Source organism: Littorina saxatilis, linkage group LG2, assembly GCF_037325665.1.
Source record: "Littorina saxatilis isolate snail1 linkage group LG2, US_GU_Lsax_2.0, whole genome shotgun sequence".
Taxonomy (NCBI): Eukaryota; Metazoa; Mollusca; class Gastropoda; order Littorinimorpha; family Littorinidae; genus Littorina; species Littorina saxatilis.
The window spans coordinates 90,587,122-90,609,324 of NC_090246.1; the positions used below are offsets into that span (position 1 = coordinate 90,587,122).

Genomic DNA, 22,203 nt, shown 5'->3' on the forward strand with positions numbered 1-22,203 from the left:
TTGTCACTTTGATTGTGTATTTTTCGACAGGAGTGTCGCAAAATTGAGCATAATAATGAGGCGCCATTCCCAATAGATGTTGCTGCTTGGCTTGTTCGTGCCATATATATCGCAATCTATGTTTGTTGACAGATATGTAAAATATGCTCTTTTTTCAGATGTAGTTGAAACTGCAAATAGAATACGGATTTACATTTTTAGCAGATTGAGGTTTAAAAGACTGTCTCGTCTAACTCGAATTTTTGTGTTTAAGTCTTAGAAATAACAAGTTCCTGTAAATCAAACACACACACACACACACACACACACACACACACACACACACACACACACACACACACACACACACACGTACGCACACACACACACACACACACACACACACACACACACACACACACACACACACACACACACACACACACACACACACACAAAACCATCTGCTGTCGAGTGAGATGTATGTCCACATTCTGGACGTATGCTTGCCATGGTTCCGCGAACGGGGGAGCCATTAAATCACACTATACATGTAGTACGAATTTGACCCTCTTACCCAAGTTGGGGGATATCCTGACTTCAACACTGAGCCACACCAATGTGTAATCAGTCACTGAAACCGCCAATCGTTACAGGTGGTGATTGCATTATATTATCGACACAAGATTGAACATTGAGTGTGGATGAAAGAGCGACGGATCAGATTTAAGTCAGCGACGGCGCTGGACCAGATTTCTTACCGGCTCCTCTTTCACAACTTTACGCTAACTCGTAAATCGTTCCTGACAAATAATGGAATAGTGACTGATTGGAGAATTTCTTCGAGACACAGATGAAGTTCACACTTGTTATATTTCTCAAGTTTGAGGCACAGATGATTGAGATATTCTTCGAGACAAGATGGAAGTTTACAATTTTTAGATTAATGAAGTTTGAGACACAGAGGAGATTTTAAGTTTGGGTTTCTGTTAAAGATAATATCTCTCTTAAAGCCTGCGACTGTGAGTTCATGCTAATATAATACGTTTGATCTTATGTGGACAATGCTCGATCGCAAGCAAGAGAAATCTGTCGAAAAGTCATCACTTTTCCATGCGTAATTGGAGAAAAAAGAATTCCAGATGAAGAAGAAAGCACAGATGTTCCGGCAAGAAAGTATTGCTCTCGATGTGTTGTTGTTTGCCAAATGGTGAAAGGAATGCGGTGGGGTGGGAGGTTAAATCTGAAAATATTAAAAAGTCCATGACAGCTAGTGTTCCTTGACGATTTCCGTATATGCATACTTTGGCTGACTGTTGCATTACACTGCAAATAGCACAGTGACGCTGTTCCCCCTCATGAATGTCATACACAGTTCCCTTTTGTTTAAATCACTACGGTGACTAACCCGAGGAAAACTCCAAGCATTTCATGACACCCCGACGTCTGCAACTGTGCTTTGAGAATGATGACACTAGTGCTTCCTTGCAAGATTTGCTGGCAAGGACACGCTGAAGGTCTGCCTATGTCCACCGGCTATTTTAACTCCAGAGAGATTTGTAAAAAGCGAGTTTTGCTGATATGCCGAACGAAGAGGACAGGAAGTAATCTTACTAATGAAACTGCCGGCTTGGTGGTAGGAATCGATATCACCCTGATGCACTCAAGAGAATCCAATAAGGTGAACTATAATGAGGAGAAAGTCACTTTAGTTTGATCAAACAGAAACTAATTTCGAAACCAGCGGATAAATCAAACAACATGCAAGCAGAAATGCGGAAATAAAACTGAACAATAAATGCTCATATAGTTGAAAAAAAAGAAAAAAAAATTCTGCTAAATGTTGTTCCTTCGTTACATGAAACGTGTGTGTGTGTGTGTGTGTGTGTGTGTGTGTGTGTGTGTGTGTGTGTGTGTGTGTGTGCGCGTGTGTGTGTGTGTGTGTGTGTGCGTGTGTGTGTATGTGTGTGAGTGTGTGAGTGTGTGTGTGTGTGGGAGGGGGGTAGATGGGTGGCCCGTTGTGGGGCGGGGAGGGGGGGGGGAGGGTTGATACGATAGTGGATTGTTTTTACAGACTAATACTAGCTAACCCTAATATTATTCTTGCAACTAGGGCAGTGTTATACGCACCGTACAGTACACTGTATACCCTCTCTGTCACCTTAAGGATACACCATACTTGCATAATTCACCCACTTCAAACAAAATCTGCCGGAAAGAAAACACTGACATACTTTCAAAGAGAGAACAACCTTGACACAGACGACACCGCGACGAGTACAAGGAGACACCGAGGAAATGAACAGTCACTCAGTATAAAGTATCCATCCATCCATCCAATTTACCAAACAAGGTTGCATACACGCCGAAGTTTAATGAAATTTATCCAGGTCATGTGATCTGCAAACTTTCATTGATTTTTTGTTAGTTTGCTTTTGTGTGTGAAGCAATTAACAAATGGTGTTCCTGAAAACAATGTGACTTATCATGTTATGTACGACGACGTCGGTTTTAAGACATTTGGAAGAAAAAGTATTCAAATACGCGCGCATTTGAAAAAGTAAGACGAACAGTTATGTGTAAAGAAAAAGATTATGGTGGTTTGAATATGATAAACGTAGTAGATATGCACAACTCATTTATGATTTCCTGGCTTGTTAATTTGCAAAACTCCACACAAAAGTATTGGTCTGTTATTCCAAGATATTGTCTGTCATGTCTGGGCATTGGTTTATCGTGCTTTGACTCAAATGCATCTTCGAAAACGATGAATGGCCTCAATAGTTGCAGATCATTGTTTTGGAAACAAGTGTTATTGACTTGGCTTGACAATAAAAGTGTTTTCTGTGAAAAGTATGATTTTGCACCAGTAATATTAAAGGACCAATGCATTTGGAACAATATGAATATTCAATTTAAACATAAATGCCTATTTTTTAAAGATTTTATAAAACATAATATCTCATTTGTAAAGGATGTTATGAATGAAAATGGTATTATTATTTCTTTTGAAGATTTATGTCAAAAAGTGGGTTATAAACCATCCAGACAGTTTGAATACAATGCATTATGCACAGCACTTAAATCCAGACGTACAGACACATTACCATATCAATATTTTACATTGCAGGATTTCATTGTTAACGGTGGTAATATAACAGCAAAGTTTATTAGAAAATGTTTAGTTGATCTTGATGTCCAGATTCCGAGTGCCTGTGATTTTTGGAAACGAAAACATAATGTAGATTTGGATAAGAGAAACTGGTTACTGGCCGTTAACAGCACAAAAGAAGAAAGATTACGTCTGCTGCACTGGAAACTATTACATAGAATATATCCAACCAATATTTTATTAAACAAAATGGGATTACGAACATCGAATAAGTGTGAAGTTTGTAATGAATTAGACACCCATAAACATTTCTTTTTTAATTGCCAAGAGGTGATGAAGGGTTGGAAAATATGTAAAGATTTTGTGTATAAGAAAATACATGTTGCCATCATTTTGAATGAAGAAAATGTATTTTTGGGTTATTTTAGGGAAAGTTTGAAAAGTGATTATATTTACTTTGTGAATTATTGTATTTTAATTACCAAAATGACCATTGGAAAATTTAGATATGGGAAAAAGTTAGATTTGGGTGTATTATTGGAAACTGAGCTGAACATTAGGAATACATTTATGTTATGATTACTTTTATGTATTTATTTATTTAAACATATTAGTTTACTGATAAGGTTTATTGATTTAAAAATGTACACATTTGACAGAGAAAAGAAAAGACCTATGAAGAAGGTTTGCTCCAAGCCACACACAAAAACAAAAAAAAAAAAAAAAAAAAAAAACGTTAAAAAAATAATTGTAGTAGCAAACCTGCATGCAACTGAGGTTTAAAAAAAAAAAAAAAAAAAATGTTATGTACGACGACAAATTGATTTTGGTATTGGTATTGGTATCATATCGTCTTGTGAGGTTCCCCTCATAGAAATTCGGGCTGCTTTCTTACAGCGGGAGTGTGTGGGGTATGACATTATAGTATATTTTCATCTTCTGAATCGATTAAAACTGACCAAAGAAACAAACAAAATACGCCAAAGAGGAGGACCCCATATAACAGCGATACAATCAAGTCAACAAAACGGATTTAGAATTAAATCATGCCGGTGATTTAAACTACTTTCTTGTTTGGAAAACAAATATATATATTTTTGTAATATTCAACAACAAGAACATTCAAACACGGGTTCCTGTGTCATAGACCAGATGCAATCTCTTCTGAAAAATAAATCATTCCTTCATATATTTCCTGATGAATGTCATATTTTTTCAGACCTCATTTTCCCTTCTATCACGCTGAGCGCAAACAGTGGTTCTTTTGTTATGCTTAACACACCATTGCAGCTGCAAGGTGTAAGCCTATAAGCACCATTGTATACAAACACTATAGCATGAAGTGCAACAGGTGGCAAGCATTGTACGGTATATATCTCAATATCATCTATGTACACCAGCCATCTGAATAATGCTGAACACGCTAAAAAAAAAAAGCAACCAGGCTGTGATGACTGGGACAAAATAGGTAAAATTATAGTAAAAGGCTCTGTGCTTCCAACCGCTTTTGTGTGTGTCGATTTAATACAGATATCTCTTTGTGCCTGTATTTACACCCCCGGTATAGGGGTGTGTATAGGTTTCGGTCGATGTGTTTGTTTGTTTGTTTGTTTGTTTGTTTGTTTGTTTGTTTGTGTGTTTGTGTTCGCATATAGATCTCAAGAATGAACGGACCGATCGTCACCAAACTTGGTGAACAGGTTCTATACATTCCTGAGACGGTCCTTACAAAAATTGGGACCAGTCAAACACACGGTTAGGGAGTTATTGGTGGATTAAAATTATACAAGGACTTATAGAGGGACATCTTAATGGTCAAAGGGAAATAACCATTCTCACTCAGTCACTGCCACCAACTGAGAAGGTTATTTCCCTTTGACGGGGGTGTTTTTCCTACCTCGGAGGAATTTCTTGTTCTCTATGTCTTTGTCTCTGTCTGTTGGTCAGGCTCTATCGCTGTCTATTTCTGTCTGTCTGTCTGTCTGTCTGTCTCTCTCTCTCTGTCTGTCTTTCTCTCTCTCGCTCTCCCCCCCCCTCTCTCTTCTCTCTGTCTGTCTCTCCCTCTCTCTCCCAGTTCATTTTGAAATGAATCATAGTTGTTGGGCGTCGCATATTCGTGGCGGTATTATTCAGTGACGTGTGCGCACAAAGAAAAACAACAACACCATCACAAACCAAAAACAAGTCGCGTAAGGCGAAAATACAATATTTAGTCAAGTAGCTGTCGAACTCACAGAATGAAACTGAACGCAATGCCATTTTTCAGCAAGACCGTATACTCGTAGCATCGTCAGTCCACCGCTCATGGCAAAGGCAGTGAAATTGACAAGAAGAGCGGGGTAGTAGTTGCGCTAAGCAGGATAGCACGCTTTTCTGTACCTCTCTTTGTTTTAACTTTCTGAGCGTGTTTTTAATCCAAACATATCATATCTATATGTTTTTGGAATCAGGAACCGACAAGGAATAAGATGAAAGTATTTTTAAATTGATTTCGACAATTTAATTTTGATAATAATTTTTATATATTTAATTTTCAGAGCTTGTTTTTAATCTGAATATAACATATTTATATGTTTTTGGAATCAGCAAATGATGGAGAATAAGATAAACGTAAATTTGGATCGTTTTATAAATTTTTTTTTTTTTTACAATTTTCAGATTTTTAATGACCAAAGTCATTAATTAATTTTTAAGCCACCAAGCTGAAATGCAATACCGAAGTTCGGGCTTCGTCGAAGATTACTTGACCAAAATTTCAACCAATTTGGTTGAAAAATGAGGGCGTGACAGTGCCGCCTCAACTTTCACGAAAAGCCGGATATGACGTCATCAAAGACATTTATCAAAAAAATGAAAAAAACGTTCGGGGATGTCATACCCAGGAACTCTCATGTCAAATTTCATAAAGATCGGTCCAGTAGTTTAGTCTGAATCGCTCTACACACACACACACACACACACACAGACACACAGACACACAGACACACACACGCACATACACCACGACCCTCGTTTCGATTCCCCCTCGATGTTAAAATATTTAGTCAAAACTTGACTAAATATAACAACGCACGCACGAGACGACAAAACATTTATTGCAGCAGTTATCATACATTTTTCTGACAGTTCTAATTTTGTCTTCAGCAAATACCAAATTTGGCTAGGATAAGAATGTGTGAGACTTGCTGCATTATATTTGTTCTTACCGGAAGGACATACGCTTCAAGGACTGTGTCATTAAGAGTAGGGCAGTCTTTAGCGTTATTTATGCACAAAATATTGATGTGTGTAAATGATGCATCCTCTTGGTGAATCATTATGCAGCTGTTTGTGTGATGTCTGTTATACCTTTTTATCTCGAGAGATTGTATCTTCACCGGGGACGTCATAGACTCATGTTTGAGCTGTGATCTGTTAATGGATGAAAAGGAGAGACAAGAGAGAGAGAGAGAGAGAGAGAGAGAGAGAGAGAGAGAGAGAGAGAGAGAGAGAGAGAGAGAGAGGGAGGGGGAGAGACAGAGACAGAGACAGAAACAGAGAGACAGAGAGACAGAGAGACAGACTGACAGACAGATAGACATTTAGACAGACAGGTAGGTAGACAGACAGACAGAGACAGATACAAACACAGACACTGAGGGAGAACTTTGAAAACAAATGTTCCACCGTAGCCATACATTTAACATAATAGTTTTCCTCTTACCCTCATATTCTTAAATGTAGGCACCTCTAACATTTAATTCCACCCGGTAACATTTAAATTCAACCCTGTCCATTTAACCATAATTTGCAACCTAGCATTAATCCCCGTTCTATTTAATTCTTACCGTGTTTGCACTTTTATTCTTTTGCAGTAAATACAACAGGTGGTGTAGTATTCATTACATTCAGTATTTTTTGCCGCACACGCTTTTAAAGCAATCAGGCTGTGATGACAAAGAATAAGGAACAATGCATATTAGATGCGATGGATGATCTGTGTAATATGCATGCATGCATCGGCTTGGGTGGAAGACTAGAAGTTCTAACATTCGCCGACACTTTCTTGGTCACTTCGGCAAGTTTGCCCCAAATTGATCTAGCAACATACATTTGGAAACCTTACAGGACGACATCAAATTACTTTATCATGGCCTTACCTTACCTTACCTTACCTTGCCTTACCTTACCTTACCTTACCTTACCTCAACTTAACTTAACTTAATTTAACTTAATTTAACTTACCCTTACCTTACATTACCCTTACTCTTATTCTTACCTACATCTTCTCCTTATAAGGCTTATCATCCATGCCTCGCTTCCATCCCGTTCTTGCCGGGTGGCCTCTTACCAACAACTCAGCCAACCTTTAATCCTGTATCCAGTCCACCCACTTACCCTTTCCCCCTGTGTTTTTGCACGTCCGAACCCCCCGAGTTTTCCCTTCGGCCAGTAATCTACCCGAGTCCCATTCATTCTCAGCCAGTTTTGTAACGGCGTCTCACGGTGGCCTTTGCTTTGCGAGAAAACAAGGACGATAGCAGCTGAGGAGTTGAACGGTCTCAGCTTGTTTTTTTCTTGTGATGACTCGACAGTCCTGTATGTTTGGCTGACCCGAGGGTATTCCTTTCGCCTCTCGCCGTCTTCTTGAGGTCGATTCAACGCACTCCGAGATACATTTTTTTCATCATTATATTTTAATTCCTGTTCACTGCCCCGTTTGGCGCATTTGTGAATATTTTGTTTTGTCTAAAATTAAACGTTCCCCAAACTAACTTTTAAAAAAATGTTTTTAAAAATGTTGACCTGAGGTCAACTTTGTCAGCGTTCGGCTTACAACACTTTTTCCATATTGTTTTGACATAGAACATTGCAGTTGTTGATAACGGTCAGGCCTAACAATAGCATTCTTGCAACAGAAAAGAAATTGAAATTGTTAAAGGCAGAAAATGCAGCGGTATGCAAACACACTTGAGCATAGACACAGATAGGCAAGTAAACAAGCAGACAGACAGATAGACAGAACAACCAACAGACGGACATACACACATACAGACAGACAGACACAAATGCTTGCACACACACACACACACACACACACACACACACCCAATCCTCCCCAACCCTCCTCCTACTCCACACTATAACCCACACACTATATACATATTCCAACAAATACATCACCACCTATCATCTACCACACAGACGCACACTCGATCACCTGGCCAGCACGCCGACATAAGACACTCAGGTCAAGGCACACTTTCTCTCTGGTCAGCCCCACTATCTCCAGACGGTCAAGAAAGCTAGAGAGGGATTAGCTGTATTCTAAACAATGACCACACCTTCTGTGCTAACATGCAACATACCGGAGCAGATTTATTGGTAATGAGCTCGCGGCATGTGAAACAATATATTTTTTAGAACGGTGTGAGGGAAGTGGGAGGGTGTGTGTGCAAGAGATGTGAAGAGGGCGATTAATGGAGTGTATATGGGTGGGTGTCTGTCTCTCCGTCTGCATACCTCTCTCTCTCTCTCTCTCTCTCTCTCTCTCTCTCTCTCTCTCTCTCTCTCTCTCTCTCTCTCTCTCTCTCCATTAATTATATTTTTATGTAACACTTTTTTTTGCTCCCCCTAATGATAGTTGTAGTAAAATAGTTTAGCCCCTCGAAAAATACAGATTTGTCATTGTCATTGTTATTGTCTTCTTCCCCCTCTCTCTCCCTCCCCTCGGCTCCCCCTTCACCTCATTCTGTCCCTTTCTTTCGCTCTTTAGATTTAACTACGGAACGACGACCTCTCGTTTCACCTGAGCTAAAGTAGGCGGCGAAAAAGAAGGAGGAGGGAAAGAAGATTAAACCAAACATCAGCCGCTCAGACAGACATCGCCAGCTAAAGGCCAGAGCACAAGATGGTCACACAACTGAGGCCACTGTAGACAAACTGCACTCCCGCAAAATCCAACAGACCCGTGCAAATTCCACGCTGCTAGCGCGTAGGTGCGTATCGCACTAAACAAACGCCACCTTCTGCGCACACCTTCAGTCACTTACCTTTTCAACGAAAGTTGACAAAAAAGCGCAAGGGGTGATCTATTTCAGGTACATATACCCGTCTCTTTTTGGGGGCGTATGACGGTGTCACGGAAAGAACAAACATGAGGTATAGAAAACGATGGACTTCAGTGTCACAGTTACGAATGCGGAAAACATTTTGAGGTCTGAATTGTGTGGTGTGCGCACCTGTGAGATCGAGTGTTCCAAATACGGCATTGTTTTGGTAAAAGTCGATTTCTCAAAACTTGGGGGTGGATAAAAAAATAAAAAAATAAAAAGATGAAGTAAAATAAACGAAATCATAAAATCAACTGCGCTACACAGACTGCACAAACATGCACAGTCTCGGCGATTCCTGGCCTACAATTTTCTTCCACACACAGGTTCTATGACAATGGAACAACAACACTCGAAGCATTTTTTTTTCACTTTACAAGAAAACACTAGGGATTTTTGACATGTGCAATGCGTGCTCTCCAAGTCACATGTGCCAAATTCTCCGCGGTTTCTTGGCAACCCTTCAAAAATATCGCTCGTTTTTTCCCGCTCATGGAGTGTTTGAACTTCGGGGTGGGAAGGTGTTGAGGTCAAATATTAAGTGACAACACTGGACGCATAAGGTCAATATGGACCGAGAAGAGTGCATTTGTTTTACAGAGGGGGAGGGGAGAGGGGTTGCTGTGTTGTTCTGCGCGTTTGCAGTTATTTTTTAGAATATCAGCAAAGAAAAGGATAGGGCATTGATGAAAGATATGACTCTGAACGACGGCTGTAGTTACAAGACTGTGTTTGACATTTGGCTGTTGATTTTTGTTTGAAATGTATTCTCATTTATCTTTTTGTTGTGTGTTTTTCATCCAACCCCAAGCTAAACCCTAACGCCACCCCCATCCCCCTTAGATTTTTGTTTGAAATGTATTCTCATTTATCTTTTTGTTGTGTGTTTTTCATCCAACCCCAAGCTAAACCCTAACGCCACCCCCATCCCCCTTAGAGTTTTGTTTCGGTTTGTTTGTTTTGTTTGTTGCTATTTTTATCCGTTTAGCATCAGCCTTTTCAACATGATGTGACACTTTGACCGCAGGAGCGCTCACATTTCATATCACAAACGTACACAACCGGCTATTCGTTTTTTGTTTGTTTTGTTTTTTACATCCTGTCCGATATTCCTGTTTTCTGTGTTCCTTATCAGAAATCAAGCTTGAACGACAGGTAAAGGCCGGTCCAGTTTATTCGATCAATGACTAATAAGCTTTCTAGCAGGCAACAGGATTGCCAAACCAACAAGAAACAGCAATAATAATAAAAACAAGATGATGACAAAGTTGCAACGGCTAGAACAGCATTGTTATACGATAAAAAAAAATTTAAACAAAATCATCCTCCCTTCATCACCCACAGCATCCTCATCCTCATCATAATCATCCTCATCATCATCATTATCTACAGCAGCAGCAACAACTCCAACACTCCTCCTCATCAGTGTCATTATCATCACCGTCACCACCACCACCAGCACCACCAACACCATTTATTACAACAGCAGCAACAAAAACAAGAAAGCAACGACAATAAAAACAAGAACATCATTATCTTTCACGATCATCACGAACACCATCAACACCATCAACACCATCAACCAGCTCCTTTTCAGTCCATGTACTCTCTCTCTCTCTCTCTCCGGGCGGGGACGAAGCTCAGTTGCAATTGGTAACGCGCTGGCTTTGTAGCCAGTTGGTCGCTATCAGCGTGGGTTCGATCCCCACGTTCGGCGAGAGATTTATTTCTCGGAGTCAACTTTGTGCAGACTCTCTTCGGTGTCGCGTGCACACATGCGCACGAACAAGATCCCACGTTCACAGCGAAAGTCTCAGGGCTTGGAAAACACGAAGACACGCATGCATTATCTCTCGTCTCTGATTATCATGATCGTATTTCGATACATTGACGAGACAAACCCAATGCTGGTGTGTCGAAGAAGACAGCCACAGCGGGCTTGTTCGAATCAAAGTATCACACCATATCTTCAGCGTATTACCAATACCTGTCCCAATATAGACCAGTTGGTCTAAGAGGACGTTAAACCCTAATAGTCAGTCAGTCTCTCTCTCTCTCTCTCTCTCTCTCTCTCTCTCTCTCTCTCTCTCCCTCTCTCTCTTTCTCTCTCTCTCTCTCTCTGTCTCTCTTTTTCTCTCTCTGTCTCTCTGTCTCTGTCTCTGTCACTCTCTCTCTCTCTCTCTCTCTCTCTCTCTCTCTCTCTCTCTCTCTCTATGTTTATCTGTCTGTCGGTATCTCCCCTCTCTCTCTCTCTCTCTCTCTCTCTCTCTCTCTCTCTCTCTCTCTCTCTCTCTCTCTCTCTCTCTCTCTCTCTCTCTCTTTCTTTCTCTTTCTCCCTCGTTCTCCCTCTTTCTCTGTCTCTCTATGTCTATTTTGTCTGTGTGTCGGTCTCTCCCCCCCCCCCCCTCTCTCCCCCTCCCCCTCTCTCTCCCCCCCCCCATCTCTCTCTCTGACAGAAAACCGTGACACGCAGACTCACCATCGCTATCCTCGTCATCCTCTTCATCGCCTCTGTCCTCTCTGTCATCTCTGAACTCATCGGGCAGGGGAGGCCTGACCGCCTTGGTCCTAGTGGTCACGTTGTAGGAACGGGACTGCCCTGACCCGTTGTAACCGCTTTCTAGCTCAGTGTCCGCTAAATAACAGAAAGGTAAAGAAGAAAAAATTAAAGTGTTTGTTTGTTTCGATTGTCACGTTGAAGGCTCTCACCCTTTGTAGCCGCTTTTCAGCTCAGTGTCTGCTAAATAATAGAGAGGTAAAGAAGAAAAAAAATAAAGTATTTGTTTGTTTTGATCGTCACGTTGTAGGTACGGGGTAGCCCTTACCCGTTTTAGCCACTTTAAAAGGTAAAGAAGAAATGATCTGAAAAAAGGGAAGGAAGCGGTGTAAATGCATACGACATGTGCAACAAGTAAGTGAGAGATGTACGGAGCAAATCTAGCACCCGATTAAATAACAAGCATTGAAATGAACAAGCGACTTTCATTACAATGAAAAGAAGAAAACTGGAGTGTTTGCTTTGACCTTCTTTGAAAACAAGATTACAAGGGTTTGATCCTTTTCGCGTTAGAGTTCTCGAAAGTAACAACACAAGGGAAAGTAACGATGCAGTCACACCAAATAGAAAGGGTGCGAAGTGCAGAAGGTGACAAAGAAAGTAAGAGAAAAAGATAGGTAGGCAGACAGACACACAGACGTTATACACTCAAAACTTCATACAGACAGAAAATGTTGAATACAGTCTCTGATTCAGACACGTTGGTAGAAACGCAGAGATTATACGTAACAATAATATCCATCTGAATATTTTTCGTTGTATGTACTGTAATAAGAAATTAAAAGAAAAAGACACTCATATGTTGCAACACATTATATTTCTTCATTTAGTTGTTTGGAAAACAACAATAAGAGTAATTTGTGTTCATTCCTGCGTTTATACAGATAACTACATTTCAGACATCCTTCTTTAACAGCGGCTTGCAAGCAAAGCAACTTGAATTGGACTATGAACTACTGAACCAAGAACGATAACCTTACTCTCGTACTACGTCGAGTTGAGACTGAGTGGCAGCCCTTGCATCACATTTGCTCGCTGATCTCAAAAGATTACCATACTACGGGTTGTCCTACATTTCAGCACATAAAATAAATTTCTGCCTGTAAATGTACATACTGTGGAGTCTTCCCTCCCATACAACACACGCTTTTTGAACCATGCAGTCAATTGTGTTTAATGAGCGCTTGTGATTACGTTGGTGAGTGACCAGAAGAAATTTGTTGTTGGTCTCCATCCTTTATAATTTACGTGACAACTTTTCTTCTTGTGTTGTTCCAAAAATCCATCTTTAAAATCAAGGTGGCAACTCTCCTTCTTGTATTGTTCCAAAAATCTTCTTTGACAGCCAAATATTGATTTTCTGCGCATTCTTCTTTCCGCAACCTGAGTTTGAAAAGCAGCAATTTTTGTTGGGTTTGCTTTCCTGTGGCAATGTTGGCCTTGCACTTAATTCTCTTCACAATTTGTTTTCGTTGTCATCATATTGCAAATTACTTCGACACAAAATGCATTGCCTGCGAAAAGCAGTTTTGGTTGTAACTTGTACTAAATGAGTGTAATAACTATTGTTCGTCAGCAAGAAAAAAAAAATTGACAATAATCGTGCAGTGACGAAAATAGAGAAACATAAACGTGTTTGAATAAAATAAAATAATGCAAGTCATGCTAGCAATGTGTTTGGTATAAAGAAAACTCTTCATTCCTTTATATTTTGAAGTATTTGCTTATATATTGATATTTTCAAGTTTTTCTTCTCATGAACAAACTCCGGTTATTGAGGAAAGAACCCTCTGAGCAGTCTCATTAACAGGAAAAGAAGAAATATAAGCAGGAAAAGAAAAACAAAAATAAAACAAACAAATAAGTATTGCAGCGTTATTGATTTTCGCACGTGCTCTCCTTGAAAATAATGCAGAGAAATGACAGTTCAGCGGGGAAAAAAACCAATTGCTTTGGCTGTCCTCTGGCAATACACGCGGGCAGTGTGCAAAGAATTTGCTGAGAATCCGCAACTTGTCTCATTGTCATCATGCCTTAGAGGCGATACTGACAGAAACGTTCTTCGTCAAAAGTCATGCTATGCTAGGCTGCTATGATAAGTAACTATTCATGTCCCAAGTACTAGTGACGATTTGGGACATACGCTAAACTCAATCATGCACCAAGACAGGCTTTATTTGTGCACGTCAGTAACTGATATGAACTATACGCACTCTCTTCTTGATTGCTAGGTTTTTTTTCTTACAATTTGTAACTCTGATTGTGCTAAGCGTCCTTAACTGAAGCTTGCAACTTGAACTTTACTCATGCTTAAAGTCAAAGGGTTCGTTTTTACATTTTGTCAAGTTTTGACTATGTATGTGTGTGTGTGTGTGTGTGTGTGTATGTGTGTGTGTGTGTGTGGGTGTGTGTGTGTGTGTGTGTGTGTGTGTGTGTGTGTGTGTGTGTGTGTGCGCGCGTGTGTGTGTGTAGAGCGATTCAGAGTAAACTACTGGACCGATCTTTATGAAAATTTGACATGAAAGTTCCTGGGTATCGATAAATGTCTTTGATGACGTCATATCCGGCTTTTTGTACAAGTTGAGGCGGCACTGTCACACCCTCATTTTTCAATCAAATTGATTGAAATTTTGGCCAAGCAATCTTCGACGAAGGCCGGACTTCGGTATTGCATTTCAGCTTGGTGGCTTAAAAATTAATTAATGACTTTGGTCATTAAACATTTGAAAATTGTAAAAAAAAATTTTTTTTATAAAACGATCCAAATTTTTTACGTTCATCTTATTTTTCATCATTTTATGATTCCAAAAACATATAGATATGTTATATTTGGAATAAAAACAAGCTCTAAAAATACAAATAAAATAAAAATTATGATACGACACGAATACTTTATTATCTCATACAGAGAAATTTCAGTGTGGTGCACATTAAAAGACAAAACAAATAATAAGACAACAGATAAAAATACCATACGAAGCATACTACACTCGCGCACGCATATGTACACTAACAGGAATAGTAACATGATTCCAAATAGGTTAATTGCCGTCAGCTTTAGCTAAAAGTTTACCGCTAAAAACTATCATTATCACAGGACTAGATATGTCATTGAACAATATTTATCACAGGACTAGTCATTCGAGGGATATCACACTCAGCATAAGGGTGCACATCAAAGAGTATAAAAAATATTCATCACAGAAATCAGTGCATATGTTCACCGGCACACATACTAGTTTTAATTAGCTTAGGTATTTAAAAAGCCAATTGACTTTGGAATAAAACTGTTCTTAGTTCTGAGCGTGCGGAATCTGGGAAATCAATTTAAAAACACTTTCATCTTATTCCTTGTCGGTTCCTGATTCCAAAAACATATAGATATGATATGTTTGGATTAAAAACACGCTCAGAAAGTTAAAACGAAGAGAGGTACAGTAAAGCGTGCTATGAAGCACAGCGCAACCGCTACCGCGCCAAACAGGCTCGTCACTTTCACTGCCTTTTGCACTAGCGGCGGACTACGTTCAATTTCATTCTGTGAGTTCCACAGCTTGACTAAATGTAGTAATTTCGCCTTACGCGACTTGTTTACATTTAGTCAAGTTTTGACTAAATGTTTTAACATAGAGGGGGGAATCGAGACGAGGGTCGTGGTGTATGTGTGTGTGTGTGTGTGTGTGTGTGTAGAGCGATTCAGAGTAAACTACTGGACCGATATGTATGAACATTTTCATGAGAGTTCCTGGGTATGATATCCCCAGACTCTCGTTTTCATTTTTTCGATGAATGTCTTTGATGACGTCATATCCGGCATTTTGTAGAAGTCGAGGCGGCACTGTCACACCTTCATTTTTCAATAAAAATTGATTGAAATTTTGGCCAAGCAATCTTCGACAAAGGCCGGACTTTGGTATTGCTTTTCAGCTTGGCGGCTTAATAATTGTGACCCTCCACCACGAAATGAGTCGCATGTCACCTCGCGCGGTTCTGCGCTAGGCTTAATATAAGTCCGGGGAGTGTCTGGTAACAGTGTGAGGGTCACCTTAGTCACAGGCTTATAACTCAAACAGTTTTCGCTCTTTTCTAAAACGGTTTTCACCACTGGATAGCGCATAAAAAACTCTTTAGGAAAATGTAAAAATATGAAAATCATGCAAAGGTGACATGCGACTCATTCCGTGGTGGAGGGTCACAATTGATTAATGACTTTGGTCATTAAAAATCTGAAAATTGTGATTAAAATTATTTTGTTATAAAACGATCCAAAATTACGTTTATCGTATTCTTCATCATTTTCTGATTCCAAAAACTAATAATTATGTTATATTGGGATTAAAAACAAGCTCTGAAAATTAATAATAGAAAAATTATGATTAAAATTAAATTTCCGAAATCGATTTAAAAACAATTTCATCTTATTCCTTGTCTGTTCCTGATTCCAAAAACATATAGATATGATATGTTTGGATTAAAAACACGTTCAGAAAGTTAAAAAGAATAGAGATATAGAAAAGCGTGCTATCCTCCTCAGCGCAACCGCTACCGCGCTTTTCTGGATTGTTAATTTCACTGCCTTTGCCACGAGCGGTGGACAGACGATGCTACGAGTGTACGGTCTTGCGGAAAAAATGCAATGCGTTCAGTTTCATTCTGTGAGTTCGACTGAGCTTGACTAAATGTTGTATTTTCGCCTTACGCGACTTGTTTTTTATTTCAATGTTTTTTTTTATTTTGCTCTGATTTTGCTAAGTGTCCTTTTCTCCAGCGAACAAGTCGTGCACAGAAACAGATTCCTCGCAAACACGTTCTAAAAACGTAACTTTCGTTCTCTCAATGTTTGTTGTTGTTTTTCTTACAATTCTTATCACTGACTCTAAAATATTGTCCATAATTCACAGTTTGATCTTTCGGCTTTGTTCATGGTAACCATCTAGGTTTTTTCTTTCTGCTGTCTGATAGTTTTATTCATCAGTCAAGAACCCTTTGTAATGGACACTGAGATCGAGTCTTCGGTGAATAAGTATCATGCACGAAAAGAGACCTCTGATGCACGTGATAAAACACCAACCTTCACGCTAACTCTTCTCATGAGTCCTATCTTTTGCTTGCTACTGACTCTGCTAATTAACTACTCATACTAAACATATACACGCAAAAACTACAAAATTTTGCATTTTATTTATTTTCATTTCAATTACTTGATCAGTCAGCCAACTATAGCAATGTAAAAGGGGGATTTCTCTAGCTCATGCACGCGTTGAAACAAGCAACTTTTAAAACTCATACATTTTCGATTCCTGGTTCTTTTCTAGCCAATATTCCTGCGGCTGATTCTGCTAATCATCCCCAATCCAAAACTTAACCGCTAGTCTTAAATCATGCCATCAATTACTATATCTTCTCTTGCAGATTAATTCATAATTCAACAAACCTTCGCTATGCAGGCACTACCTCTTCTTTGAAAATTCATGCACGGAGACAAGCTTATCTCATGCACGTGCTAAAAACTCAACTTTTACACTCACTGTTCTCTCGACTCCTGAGTTTGTTCTTGTCATAATTGGTGTCCCTGATCCTGCTAATTGTGCGGGCATTTTTCAGACCCCCCTGAGTGAGCGCGTGTCTCAACTTACAGTAGCTGGTGGTTTTGTAGAGTGACCGCACCACCTTAGCACTGCCGCACCGTTTGAACTTGTGGCCTGCTGCGTTGTAGAACCAGCTGCAGGTTTGCTTGTCTAATTCTCTGAAAAATGGAAATGTGTAAGTGTATTCAAGGGTATCATCATCATCATCATCATCATCATCATCATCATCATCATCATCATCATCATCATCATCATCATCATCATCATCATCATCCACCTGTTGTATTCATATTCTACCTTAGGCACAAGGCGTCCTGGATAGGTATTCCAGGGCAGCCATAGGGCAATACGGCGTAGCATGGGATATCCAAGAAGAACAACTGCGGATGTCAGCGGGCAGAGATTTTTAAACAGAAGGTGCTTGGTATTTAAAGGAATTCTTTCCGTATTTTTGTAGTTTGCAGAGCTTTTCAGAGCTTTGCAGTACCGAGGATAGAAATTTGGGAAGGGTGTTGCCAAAGTGCCGAAATGCGCTTTGTAAGATGCCGTGAGATTCGCAAAGATTCTGATTGGCCATTTCTCCATGATCATGCTCACGCCCACAGGCCCCCACAGATTATACCCAGGATACGCCAGGAGGCCCTTGAAGCCACAGCAGAGACTATAGAGTATACAGATGTGTACTCTACAGTCTCTGGCCACAGCATACCGTATTCTGCGTGGCCTTAAGGGCATGCAAATATGTATGCATCGGGTGCATCATCATCATCATCATCATCATCATCATCATCATCACCATCATCATCATCATCATCATCATCATCATCATCATCATCATCATCATCATCGGCAGCAGCAGGAGCTCTGTGCATGTACTTGCAATTGTGCACGTATCGCCCCACCCCCTTTCTCGAACCACACAAACACAACTCATCGCCCTTGAAAGACGTTGCATATAAAGAACAACTTAATATTTATTTATGTTCTATTTACTTATTGAAGTTATTCGTTTTGTTGATTGGTATGATATGTTTATTGTAATTTTATGAATTTGTTTACGTTTGTTTGTGTAAAAACAAACCAAAAAAACACACAAACAAACAACAACAAAAAAACACTTTTAAATGTATATTTCAATGCGCAGTTATGCAGTAGCATCACCGCTGTGTGGCAGTGCAAAGAAATGTCGAATTGTCATGCAGTAGCTGGTATGGCAAGTGTCACAATTATATCATCTGTGTCATTGACCCAGTGTCTTGACAGACTGACATCGGAATGTTATTGGTGATAAATAACGGCTACATGCACATACGCGCAAGCTCGTATTCGCGCACATACAAACAACTGACGCGGGACGCACATACGGACAGGTGACAGACGTACAAGGAGACAGACAAACAAACAGACAGAACGACAGACGGACAGAAAAGTTAGACAGAGGGACAGACAGACGGACAAGCAGAGAGACAGGCATAAATAACCTTCTCACTCACTGTCCCACATACAGCAAGTGACAACTCGTGGGGACACACACGCATACAGACAGACGGATAGACGTTCATGTGCATAAACGTACCACATACATGTTACACAATCATACACCTACACCCACATAACTGTTTCTCTTACTCCCTGTATCACATACATAAACGGACAGATGAACAGAGTGTGTGTGTATATGGGGGGGGGGGGGGGGGACAAACTACAATCTTTTCCTGTCATTTGACCTACACTCAGTAATCTATCGATGTAGTATTGTTTTATTTGTCCCGTATGAGAAAATGGGTCAAACGGTTCACACGTGCAAATATGCCAACCAGTAACCGAAATTATCAATTAATTCTTCACTATGTCACAACTCAGCGCTGAACGAGCGTCTCATAAGTGCTATGTGTTTCTGAGTGTCTGTCAACAGAAAGGACTGATGTCATAACCCCTTTACCAACGAAATAATGCAGTCATTATGGCACAGATTTGCACACTGCTGTGCATAATCAATAAGTTTTATTTGTGTTGGAGGTCTGTGGCTTGCAAAGATTCGAGAATAATAGGATGAGGTGAACAGACGTGGAAACAGGTGCAGTAGAGTTTGCTGAATATTGCTTGTCACAGGTACGTTCTTTTGCCTTGACATTCGCGCGAAATCAGCGTATATTACGGAATCGGAATTGTAGTTTAAAGTGCACACTCTTGTTGAAGAAGTATCCATTGAACTTCATCCAAAACAATAGTTAAAGGATATAACTGATTTCAGATCTTCTGAGAGGGGGTGGTATGCAAAGACACACAAATAATGGGGTAGGGGGGGGGGGGGGGATCGAGGAGGAGATAAGCAGAGCAACATGGTTTTTTTCGAAACACGGAAAATAATTGATGATATGGGTTCACAGCACGAATACCAAGTCAATAGACGAAATCTGGAAATAACTCTGTCGGGTTTGTATTGGTTGTGACAGAGTGAATGCAATTACTTAAAGTGAGGCAAGCTTTCAATACGTGCTCCTTCTCCGTGTGTTTCAGAGACACCCCTCGCAAGTGACTGGCCTAAAATGTCTGGTAGGGAAGTTTGCCTCACTAAAAGCAAGAGTATTCACTCTTTCACAACCCATACACGCCCGACAGAGTTATTGTCAAACGTCGTCTATTATGTACATTTTACTGCAGTATTCTTCACCATTTCACAAACATCGTCTATTATGTACATTTTACAGCAGTATTCTTCACCATTTCACAAACACAGTCTATTATGTACATTTTACTGCAGTATTCTTCACCATTTCACAAACACAGTCTATTATGTACATTTTACTGCAGTATTCTTCACCATTTCACAAACATCGTCTATATATTATGTACATTTTACTGCAGTATTCTTCACCATTTCACAAACACAGTCTATTATGTACATTTTACTGCAGTATTCTTCACCATTTCACAAACACCGTCTATTATGTACATTTTACTGCAGTATTCTTCACCATTTCACAAACCTCAGGGCTCCCCACGGACGCCCCTCCTAGTGCGTCCCGGGACCCCCACTTTTTCATTTTAGAGGGTCCATGGACCCCCATTGCAGTATTTTAGAGGGTACCAAGGGTCCAAAAGCCGAAAAGTCCCAGTGTACTTATAAAACACTGTGGTCACGTATAGTGTACTGCGAAGTGTCGATTCCAATCTGAAAATGGTATCTACGGTACGCACGATAAAGGAAATTTAGTGCGTCCTAGGACCCGCTCTTTTAAAATCTAGTGCGTCCAGGGACCCCCTCCATATATTCGAAAATTTTATTGTAAATTTTCATTTAATAAATATACCTACCCGAATCACATGTAGCAGTTTACTCAGTCTAAAGTGCTAGGTCTGAAAAGGCTACCCGTCTAAGGGGAGCAACCCCAACTAAAAAAGTGTAAACGTAGCCATGGTAATGACGACGCACCCAGGGAGTTACCTCCCCTCATGCGTACCGCGTCACTACTGCTACTGACCACGTGACCCCTATCATTCGACTCGAAGAATAACATCTCCAAATCATAAGCGGGGTAGGTGGGAGGGACTACGATATGTGATTTGGGTAGGTATATTTATTAAATGAAAATTTACAATAAAATTTTCGATTAAATTACATATTCCTACTCCGAATCACATGTAGCAGATTACTACAACAAGGCGGTGGGAAAGAAAAAGATCAAACTCACTCTCAAATCCTTGTCAAGAGCTGACCACCTGCCACCATGGCAGGCAAAGCTCTAGATCCATCCTGGCGAAGAGCCGAGATGTCACACAGGTAAAAAATTCATGAAGACATCCTCGGAACGCCAGTATGCGGTGCGTAGCACCTCCTCTAGTCTTCTTGATCGTAACACGGCCAAGGAAGACGCCCAAGCTCGCGTCTCGTGAGCCCGAGCTGATTCCAGAGGAAGGACAGGCTGTGTCCCTCCTTCGTTATGGCGGCTCCACTCGTAAGCATGCTTAATGAGCGCCGACACCCACCGGGCCAGAGTCGTCTTAGTTATATCCTTATGTCTCTCCGTATTGAGAGAAATAAACAAGAGCTTTTGAGCTGCGGATCTAAGTGACTGAGACCGGGCAAGGTAGATGTGAAGAGCTCTAACAGGGCAATTTACTAAGTCTGGGTCATTCGGAGCCAGAATAGTGGACAACGGCCTGACATGGACCAAAGGAGAAGCTCGCTCGGGAGCCTGGTTTTTCGCAAGAAACTCAGGTCGAAACCGCAAAGTAACGGACCCATCTGATTCAAAGGAAATGTCGTCCGAATTACCGGAAAGAGCGTGGATCTCACTGCCCCTTCGTGCCGATGCGAGCAGCAAAAGGAAAAGGGACTTACGTGTAAGATTCGCAAAACTGGCATCTCTGAGAGGTTCAAAATCCGCTGAGCGCAGAAACTCCATGACCAATAAGAGATCCCACTTAGGAACGGGCGTACGAGTCTTGACGTCAGAAAGGGAAGCGCCCTTGATGACTCCAGCAATCACGCCACTAACATCTATAGAGCGACCTAACTGGCGTAGGGTCGCCGAGATGGCCGATCTTCTTACTTTCAACGAGGCAGCTGAAGCTCCCTGCGAGGACATGAAAGCAAGATGGTTCGCCACGTGCATCGTGCGGGGCGCCGTAGCGTCCAGCTGATGCTCGTGACACCAGGAAACCCAGGCCCTCCAATGTGACTCATATACGGACGAGGTAGATGCTCTGTGCGAGCGTCCTACCAGGTCCATGGTCAGATCTGATGCCCCTTTGCGCCTCAGAGAAGACCGCACAACCTCCACGCGTGAAGATTCAGCATCTGAGGCTCTGCGTGGAGGCTGCCGGTGTGAGGCTGTACCAGTTCTCCTCGCGTGAGAGCGAGAGGAATAG

The 22,203-nt window shown here is 40.7% G+C and overlaps 1 protein-coding gene across 1 annotated transcript in view; it reads right to left on the reverse strand.

Moving 5' to 3' along the window:
- LOC138960123 (uncharacterized) overlaps positions 1 to 22,203 on the reverse strand; it is a 176,365-nt gene that overhangs the window by 121,622 nt on the left and 32,540 nt on the right. Inside the window, exons 4-5 of the mRNA XM_070331875.1 lie at positions 17,269 to 17,486; positions 11,663 to 11,818 (exon numbers count right to left, since the gene is read on the reverse strand). Coding sequence (XP_070187976.1) covers positions 11,663 to 11,818; positions 17,269 to 17,486 — 374 coding nt within the window. The remainder of the gene's footprint in view (positions 1 to 11,662; positions 11,819 to 17,268; positions 17,487 to 22,203) is intronic.